Source organism: Acanthisitta chloris, unplaced genomic scaffold, assembly GCF_000695815.1.
Source record: "Acanthisitta chloris isolate BGI_N310 unplaced genomic scaffold, ASM69581v1 scaffold17808, whole genome shotgun sequence".
Lineage (NCBI taxonomy): Eukaryota > Metazoa > Chordata > Aves > Passeriformes > Acanthisittidae > Acanthisitta > Acanthisitta chloris.
Window position 1 is genome coordinate 30,443 of NW_008688902.1, and position 10,387 is coordinate 40,829.

Here is a 10,387-nt window from a genome sequence, read left to right on the forward strand (position 1 = left end):
ACTGTTGCAGAAAGAGCTTTATATTCCAGGCAGATGCTGGGATTATGTGTCATTTGACTTGGCAGGTCTGGGGCATTAACTGACATTGCATATCAGGTTAGGCTAATAATCTACCACTTGGTTCTGCTTGAGCAGATCTATGTGCCCAGGCTAGAGATCAGTGACAAACGTGGAGTCTCGAGGGGAAAGGATTAGTTGCTCTGTGATCAGCAGGATGTTTATATTCCAGGCAGATGCTGGGATTATGTGTCATTTGACTTGGCAGGTCTGGGGCATTAACTGACATTGCATATCAGGTTAGGCTAATAATCTACCACTTGGTTCTGCTTGAGCAGATCTATGTGCCCAGGCTAGAGATCAGTGACAAACGTGGAGTCTCGAGGGGAAAGGATTAGTTGCTCTGTGATCAGCAGGATGGCACTTGCACCACAAGATGTACAGACCTAATGCCTACATCTGCTGTGAATCAGAAGCTACATCTGGAAAGCAGCAATACAAATCTGACTCTCCAGGGACGCCCACAGCAATGAAAGCAGGCTTGGATGACAAAATGACAGATACTGGCAACTTGGATGGAATATTACCAGAATGGGAGAAAAACTTCAAGGATATAAAAATACCTGCTTGTTTTAACAAGATGCCCCAAGAAACTTGGAGGACTTTCCCTCACTCCAAACAAGTTGGGAATTACCTAGTAGGCAAAATGATCAACAAGGGCTCCTTTGCCAAGGTGATGGAGGGACTGCACATCCCCACAGGGGAGAAGGTAAGCTCCTTAATGAGAGGGTAAGACTCACTAGGAATTGCAAGTAACCTCACACTAATTTATGTCAGAAAATTTCAGACCATTTAATCTGCAAACCACAATCTATTCAGTGAATTTTCCTCTGAACCTTATCCTCATAAATTAACCTCATAAATTGAGTTTATTGCTCATGCATAATCAGTCACATGTGTGAATATGCATTGACTGCAACTATTTTCACAATTATAAAACAGTACAGAAAACAAAGATATCCTCCCTCTGAAAGAATGCAAGATGATGGCATAAAGACAATTTCAAATATGTTTTCCCTGATAATCCTGATTGAGTTATTAGTGTTGCGTATCTAACCTTTAAGGCTATAAACAGCACTTAGAGAAAAGCCAGCCCCTCCAACAGCAATCATTTACATGGCAGGACACAGATAACATCTGTTACCTCTAGCTCAGTCAGGCTAAAATAATATGCCACTAGACACAACTGTGGGAAGGTGGATTACTATCAAGTGGTTTTTGAAATTGTACTTTTCTTGTGGCTTCAGCAGCTTCACTGTCTGACTAGCTCCCCAAACTGCAGTCTAATCCCAGCCCATTATAGTCAATATCTTGAGTGGCTTTTAGACCAAGCCAGAAGGGAACAAGTTAGAAAATAGATGTGGTACATTACAGATGCAGTAACTACTCAAGCATGTAGGGATTGTGTTTGCATTTCAGAATATTTCATACATGCATATTTATTAATGCAATGAGAGGGGTAGATATGACAGAGTTCAAACTTCCTGTTTTGGCCTTCAAAAGAAATAAAGAGTGTATTCTTCCATTGGGAATGTCTCTCTCTCTGTGATACTGATTGTCAACACCATGTCAAAAACAGCCTCTCCCACATGTCAGCTTACTCCATATCCTTTTGAAAACTAATCTTGGTTGCAAAGCTTGTTGCCAATTTGCAGATATTCTGCCATTCAGGTAGCCATAAAAGTCATTGACAAGAGGAAAGCCAAGCAGGATTCCTATGTTTTAAAAAACATGAAGCGTGAGCCACGGATACACCAGATGATTAAGCACCCCAATGTTGTTCGGCTATATGAGACCTTGGAGACTGACAACTCCTATTACATGGTGATGGAGCTGTGCCTCGGTGGGGACCTCCTGGACAGAATTTGTGACAAAAAGAGACTGGCGGAAAGGGAAGTAAGGAGATACACCAGGCAAATTCTGTCTGCAGTAGAGCACCTGCATTGCCAAGGGATTGTTCACAGGTAAGATGGTTCTCCCCTTCCAAACAGTAAGAAAAGAAAGTATGTAATAATATAGAATACTCATCTTCACCAAAAGCATTTCTTTATTTTTCCCTCATAAGAACAGGGTTTGCAAAGAAGACTTATGTTCGCTCTGCTCATATTAATAAAGCATTTTAATCTCAGTAGTGGTTCCTACTGTTACAAGCCGTTGTGCACTCCTTGGGGAGTAAAGTAAGAAAGGCCAGGGGTAAGAGCTGATTAGCACAACACATCAATACTTTGGCACAATTATCTCAGACTTAGCTGGTGACGAACGTGTGTCTAATTCAAGTATTTCAGTGTGGCTATGCATATAAAGATTGATTTTCTTTGGTTAGCCACAACATTTTGAAAGAACCATACATCACTTAGGATGGAAAATTGAGGGATCACAGTTCACTGCATGAGAAGAGAACATGTCCTGCAGGTCCAGGTCCATGACAGGTTGCTGACTTTCCATGTTGGCTTTTGCATTACAAGGACAGAACATGACTTCAGGCACTACTAGAGGAACCTCAGCAGACCATACAAGGAGAGATGATCTTCCCTTCTACTAGGGATCTTGGCACATATAACAAGAGCTGCAGAATAATACTCCCGTTTTAGGTGGGAGAGTAGGAAAGAAGCAGTTTTTCCCACCATTTTTCTGTTTTGCTTAATGATTCACAGTCAATCAGATCCTTAATTTTAAAGGGTACACACACTCATCAAGAAAGTCCCCGGGATCTAACAAGTAATCCAGTTGCATTGTTACAGCAACCATGAAACAAATAAACTGTGAATGCAAAGACTCAGCATTTACAAGTGCTTTGTGACTTGAAATGCTTGCAATCCAGCACTTCATTAGACTGGATTTGTTAATTAATAAGGAATGGACTAGAAAGAAATCATCCATATCTAAACTAGAGAATTTAGACAAACAAAAAAAACCTCCACCAGACAATAAACCCAAGGGGCTTCACCCATTTAGTCCAGGCTGACATTCTTGCCTTGCTAGTTCCTTAACTAATCTACTTTATAGCATTTTTTCAGTGCTCATGATCATAACATTTACGTTCTTCCCATGACAACATTCTTCATTAATTTCTCAAACCCTCTTCCCTTGTTTTCGTTTGGAAACAACTCTTCACGGTGAGCAGGAGAGTAGCCTGCCTTCCTGTCCTACTTCTCCCTTCTTCTGTCGGTCATGTTTTGCTGGGAAAATTTTGTGAGAGGTAATTTTGCTGCACACCCTGAGAGTAGCCAGGTACAAAGTGGCATGAGCTCCTCTGGTGACTTGATTTACTATCAAACTGCCCTAACCAAAGGAAAAGTCATCCCTGGCTCTCAAGCACTTTGTGATAGGGTATATGAAGTTGCCTGGTCTCAAAGGAGCCCAGCCACCTTGCTAAGTCACAGGTGTAGGTTAAATCAGGAGTACCTCAACTCGTGACCTGCTGCTAGCTTTGAGAGTCGGAGCTGTGGCCTTGACCTCATTCCAGAAGCAGACTGGGAAGGATCTGCAAGGGCTTCCCTGCTCAGCTCCAGCTGCAGTGATTTATAGCAACTTGCTACAGAGGTTAAATCAAGGAGGATAATTGTGGGTGTACCCTCGTCTGAAAAGAAGGCATCAATGTTTCCAGACAGATGAGCACAGAAATAGAAAAGTTACCTCACAAAATCAATCTGATTTTCCCATCTAAGCACTGAGCAAGGAAACAAGGGTTCCCAAACTGCCTGTTGGGAACAGCTGTTAATCCATGAGGAGGAGCCTGGTAAAATCACATCAGGTATGAGTTCATGAGATGGACAATTGTGTGCCAATGCTTGGGTCTATGCCTGGGCCCCCTTTATTTTACTAGAATAGGGGTGCCTGGTGATTGCAAGATCTCATTCCTAAGGTCATCACTTAGGAATTCGCTAATTTAATTTACATTTGCCCAAAAGTGTCTTATAGGCATTCTGGCTATAGCTCAGAAAAAAAACCTAGTATTTTCTACTGTCTTAGTAATATACTTGATGAAAAACTGTCCAGTTTTGTAACTATTTTTAGTCCAAAATGATTTTTCTCAACTGAAATTCTACATTATGTTCAGACACCTATTTTGTTTCTTGAGATTTACTTTCTAAATCATCACTAAAATCAGCACGGATCCAACAAATCCTTACAGCTTAAATTAAGTTTGAGTCTACATTTCACAATAAAGATACTAACCTTTCTTGGCCACGTAAGCTCACGGTAGATTTTGTGCCACAGTTGCCAAAATGACCCAGAATATGAAGCATTGACTCACTTGCCTGTTCTCCCAGCACACAGCATTTTACTGTGCCAGATATAAGAAGGCTCAGGCACAAGATCAGGTTTAACAGCTCCACAAGCTAACACTCATCAACCGAGTTCTGCTAACTATCCCTATGCCTGCTCTGGACACAGCCAAGCAGTGAGGTAATGCATCTGAGCTTAAAAACCACAAATAAAGACGTGTAAACTAAATCATGTTGCCTTGCCACTGGATCAGGCTAACACGTGCATGCAGTCAGCTACCAACTCCTACAGCTGGCACTTGGTAGGTGACAGTGACTTGCTTGTATGTACAGTTCCTAATTTTTCCTGGCTGATTTTCCTGGATATTTTCCCTTCTCCCATATAAAAACGTCATATATCCCTTTGAATCCCTATTGGACCAAAGACCTGGAGAAACATCACAAGCTGCCCTCTAGGCTCCCTCTCTGAAGTCCCCATGGGAATGAGGAAAAAAATCATGGTGTTGCTTACATTTATGATATTTCTTGGAGAGTTTCCTTTGGAACAAAAAAAAAACAACAAGATGTACCTTTGATGCAAGATAACTTCTGACACTACACAAACTTTCATAGTGGCCATTAGCAGGTTCTTCAGGCAAGAAAGCATACATTTTTAACTCTGTGAGCACTTGGCTCAGCCTAGAGAACAACAGCTGTAGCAACCCAATTCAACACAACTGCACTGTGGGGTGCTAAATCTGATAGAAATGTCAGATTTACAGTGGCCTGTAATACAACTAGTTTTAAACCACTGGAGTATTAGTGCACAGGGTTATGACACGAATAGGCTATGAACAAAGTTATCTTAAATCTACCTCCCAGATTTTGGGCAGTGGCTTATTTACCATTCCAGAAAACATGCTATTAAAAGGGTAAGACTAAACCATCCCCATTCCATTCTCAGCCTGGGGCAGCAGAGGGTTTTGAGTGAAATGCTGTCCCATCCAGAGCCACGGAGATAAATGGATGCTACCGTAAAAACACTCAAGACCACCAGGTACACCTCCAGACCTCATCCCCTGCAGCAGTACGGTGCTGTTCATGCACCAATCCACCCAGTCCTTGCTCCTTGCTCTCATCCCTTCTTCTGATTTGTCCTCTTGTGCTCTCTGACGTCTTTGGGCTGAAAAAAATAGCTTCAAAACTTCAGAGCAGGCAGGAGGGAAATCCACGTCCCTGGAGCTGCTGCTGAAACTTGTTCTGCCCCACATACCCTCTCCAGAGATGAGGGAGGTTCCCAGCAGCATGTGGGAGGCTGTGACAGGAGTCAGCAAAGCATCGCAGGCTCTTTCTTGGACTGGCTCCCAACACCCAAATTACACTGGCTGAGGATTCCTCCATGGTGCAAAAATTTTCAGCTGCCACTTCAGGCACTCCGCACAGTGGAGCAATATTCTGGTTTTTGCTTTTAACTTGTAAATATATAAATGTTCCAACAATAAGCAAGTAAGTATGTGAGACAGCTAACAGCATTTTTTTTTCAACTCTTACATCCTCCTGGTGGGGCAGATGATACTGTTTGATGCTGTTTACATAAACATCACTGCAGAGGTGTCTCCACTTTGCAGCTCCAACCCAGCTTTGGTACAACCTCACTTTCCAGTTCCCTTCTCATCCTTCATATCTCTCAGGCACAATTTACTCACAAAAAAAAGCAGAAATACTCAGCAGTGCTCAGTGCTTCAAACAAAGACAAAAAAACTCTGGTCCAATATGTGCAACTTTCCTTTTTACTCAAAAGAAGAAATAAATGCAGTTAATTTCAAATATATATATATATATATATGTATATGTATCAATAGAACAGATGATTCCTAAAATTAATGGTCTATTTAAGATGTATACTCATAAAATACTCCCTGAAATACAGAAAGTTTCCATTTTCCCAACTGGAAACTTCAGGAAGGAATAAGGATCTTGTTACAATTGTAGGCAGAGCTGTGCAGAACTATTGTTACTATTTCAATTAAACTTTGCTAAAAACTATCTGCAAATGGTTAGCTGGGACATCAAGCATCTGAAAGTTTGCTTTCTGTCTTCATTTCAGGGACCTGAAAATTGAAAATTTTCTGCTTGATGAGAACAACAACATCAAAATCGTTGGTAGGCGCACACTATCAGTGAAACTTGTTTTCTGTTTCTTTTGTGTCTGTGGCTTTCAGTGACAGTTCAGCTACTACTCAAACAGCACATTTTACAAGTGAGCTTGTGATTATTCAATAAACATATTTGAGCTTTTAGAATAAATAGAAGTTATGAAGTATATCTTAACAGCTTGTTTATTTGAGCTTTAACTAAAACATATTTTTGAGAGAACAAGGAAAACAAGTCTGCCTAATGTTTTCCCTTGTGTATTGCTGGAGAAGCAAGAAACAATTACAGCTTTTATGTGTAGAAAGCTGTTCCTAGCAGAAGTGATTTGTAGACAAAGAAATAAATCTTCTGGGGTGAAACGCAGGTAGGGACACATTAGTTTCTGTTGAGTCATTACTTCAACTAGAAACCTCATCATTTGGTATGTGTTTAAAAAAAAAAAAAGAGAACTGTTTTGGTCACTAACAGAAATCTTGCTAGGGTTGTGAAGCAAACATTTATAAAAATGAGAGAATTTGCACCAAGCAGTTAACACAGCTCAGAGAAACATTAATTTTATTCTATGGAAACCACACAGAAAAATCCCCGCAAGGGATGTTAACTCTTAGAGAAGCCACATGTTTAACCCAGTGTTTCCCAAACTTTTAAAAGCTTAACACCTCTGAGAAAAAAGGCACCAACTCTTCACCCCTGTTTTATAGCCAGCCAGTCCTTTACAATCACACCTTTCTCTTCCCTCCCCCTTGCACACATGAACATATAAAGAGAAAAAGGCTTAAGTTAGCATATTTTACCCCACGTTTACCATGGGATAAAGCACACCCAGCTGAGACGAATGCCGTGGCTCATTAAGCCATGCTAAAGTGGCTGTGTAGCTAAGCTCTTGTACCAGCATGCAGCCAATCGAGGCAAACGAAAATAGCTGAACAAAAATCAATCAAACCAGACCCGTGGCTGGGTAACTTCACTGTAATTCCTCTGCTAATTCATGGCACATTTATTCAAACCCAAACTGGCATCCATAACTGAGACATCAATAGATGCTGCAGCTAGCTGCTGGTTTTGTCTTTCTCCATTCGTCAGACAATTGGTAAAGTTAAAGCTATTTCAGAAGAGACTAAAACATATTTGCCTTTGATTTTGTGACCATCAGATTTTGGACTGAGCAATACCACAAGGTTCGAGGGTCTCTCCCAGGAGCTGTTACATACCCAGTGTGGAAGCCCAGCTTATGCTGCACCAGAACTGCTTGCTCATGGGAAATATGGTCCAAAGGTGGATGTCTGGTCCATGTAAGTAGATCTAAAAATTCACCTATCAAAACACTCTCAGCACTGAATTGTTTAGACAAGACTCTGATAGGAATGGGGTGGTAGCACTAAGCTTTGGGGCATCAACAGCAAAAGCAGAGATATGTCAGGGAAGGGTTGCCAAAGTATATTGAAACGTATGTCCATTGCAAACCACTGGAGAAAAAAATTAATGAGCAGTATACATGCTGTTCTGGAGAAACTCTGTGCAGAAGGTAGGGTATCTGCATATAGGAACCTGTACTGAATACACAGAGAAAGAGCTTGTAAATACCAACCCCGTCAGATGAACTCCTCCACTATCCTGTCCTTCTGGCACACAGTTTTAGCTGGTCTCTGAGTAAATTCTGTCAAAATCAGAAGCCTTGAAAGTCCTAGACTGACAAATGGGCATTTTCTAAGGCGTATATTGCCAAAAGATGAAATCTAATCAGAAAAAAATGGAGTCTCAGGGACACACAGACCAAAGATGTGGCTATAGCAGAGCTATGAGACCTTAATTCATAACTCAGTTAGGTGTCTCATACCAAATTATGATAAAAACATGAAGTTATTTACTTCATAGGTGGCAGAAACCTGAATGGACTCAATTTTCCTTTTTGTATAACATCTACAGGATATATCTCCTATAATAAACGAGGATGCAGAAGGTCCCTTGAGATAAGTAATATTTCACATAAACTATCTCAGACTTTTCAAATGCATTTGCAGTTTGCAGTTCTAACAGCCAAGTCATGGGTTTTTTTACATTTTCTTCTGGGTGGAACTGGGAAAAAGATTGTATATTAAGTTGATTTTTGTATCCTTTGATCTTCTTGGATCTGGACAGAAGAGCAGCTTGCCATGTCCATCATTTGTCCAAAGGCAGTTCATGTTTACCTATATGTATTTATAAGTATGTGCCAATGTATCATCCTATCCTCAGCTGTTTTGGTAGTTGCCATATGCCCAGATCTGAGTGTTCCATCTAGGACACATTTTTAAGCCCGTTTCTAGCAGGTATGATTCAGGGTACAGAAGATGAGCATGAGTAATATAGACTAAACCAAATCTTTGCCTAGATCATTAAGATTGAAAAAAACAGTGGCTGGTCAAATACACCTTCATCTAGGCTCCTCCCACCTATTTACAATTATAACAATCATTCCTTGCAGTATCCTGACTCACAAGTGTTAGAGTAAAAATCCAGCCATTGAAGCCAATGATAAAATCCCATGGATTTCAAGTAGCTCACAAGACTTGGAAGAGTAATAGGACTTTTTGGCTTAGAAATGGCACTTCACACTATACCCCACAAACCATATTCATTTAAAGGATCTTAATGCTCTGCTTCTGAAACAAGTTACCCAGATAAGCTGTGGATGCTCCATTCCTGGAAGTGTCCAAGGCTGGGTTGGATGGGGCCTTGAGCAATGTAGTCTAATGGAAGATGTCCCTGCCCATGGCAGGGTGTTGGAACTAGCTAGTCTTTTAGGTCCCTTCCAACCCAAACAATTCTAGGTTTCTGTTCAATATACAATGCTGCATTTGATCTAAACTTCTTCATTCAGGACAGCTGCCAGAAGGAAAGGAAGACCTGGATGTACAGAGCTGCTTTGAGCTGGGATGTCACACTTGTCAAGAGAATAATTAAGTCTCTCTGAGGAGTTCTCAGCAGTCTTTACTAAGCTGTGTATTCACGAAGGACAAAGTGGTTTAGTTTGCTCTACAGGGTTGCTGGTACCTACATAGAGGCACCTGGTTCAGGTGTATAAAATAGAAGATTAGTTTTCCTATATGCTCAAAAGAGAAAAGGGAGTTATAGACACATAGATCTAGAATGTACATTATTCTTCTCAAGACCTGCTTTTGGCAGGCATACTGTATATTAAGTGATTCTTAATGATTCTTACACCTCAGCTTCTTATAAATACACAGTATGAATGGTACACAAAGTTAAGGATGAAGGGACACCTACTACCAAATTACTTTAGTATAAGTCTGAATTTCAAGAATGTTAGTCTGAATTTATGTAGACACAACACAGATGAATCAGATCTAGATGATGCTGTTGGCACCTACATAGGATGATACTTCTTTCACATTTCAGGTGTCTGAATGAGGGCAAAGCAGCGACCTGAGAACTATTTACTGAGCTCACTGTTAATAAACAGCACATAACAGGTCGAGGGCTATATAAAACATATATGGCCCTTGACGTCTAATATAGACAGATTCTGCATCTTTAAATTGCAATTTGAATACAGAATTGTTTACATTATCATAGTGGGGAAAGGAATTCTGATGGACTGAAATATTAATTAGAAAGATAAGTAACTTAAATTGTCACAAAATAAGTAAAGAAGTACAGGTCGACTGGATCCTACAATAATATATTTCAGTGTAGTGAAGAAATATTGACTTTATGTGTCAGGGCTGACCAGGGAAAACAGAAAGCCATAGTCAGGCAAAATTTCATCCAGAACACCAGCCAGATTCAACTGCAATACAGCTAAGACTCCTGTGAGGCAACGTTGAACAGTGGTACCTGTTTGCCTAATCATGACTTTTGTGCAGAAGACTTTAAAGACATTTTGGAGAACTGGAAAGTGAGTTGCTTTAATGCACCAGTTGAATTGAGGAAACAGCTGTTATATTCAAACAAATCCAGACAGTTCA

General features: G+C 40.5%; 1 protein-coding gene across 1 annotated transcript in view; it reads left to right on the forward strand.

Moving 5' to 3' along the window:
• Positions 1-433: 433 nt before the first annotated feature.
• The window catches only part of LOC103808433 (hormonally up-regulated neu tumor-associated kinase-like), a gene marked incomplete at its 3' end in the record, with an annotated part of 15,991 nt that continues 6,037 nt past the window's right edge, over positions 434-10,387 (forward strand). The window contains exons 1-4 of the mRNA XM_009081213.1: positions 434-766; positions 1,729-2,021; positions 6,373-6,428; positions 7,573-7,711. Of these exons, the coding sequence (XP_009079461.1) occupies positions 434-766; positions 1,729-2,021; positions 6,373-6,428; positions 7,573-7,711 (821 nt within the window). The remainder of the gene's footprint in view (positions 767-1,728; positions 2,022-6,372; positions 6,429-7,572; positions 7,712-10,387) is intronic.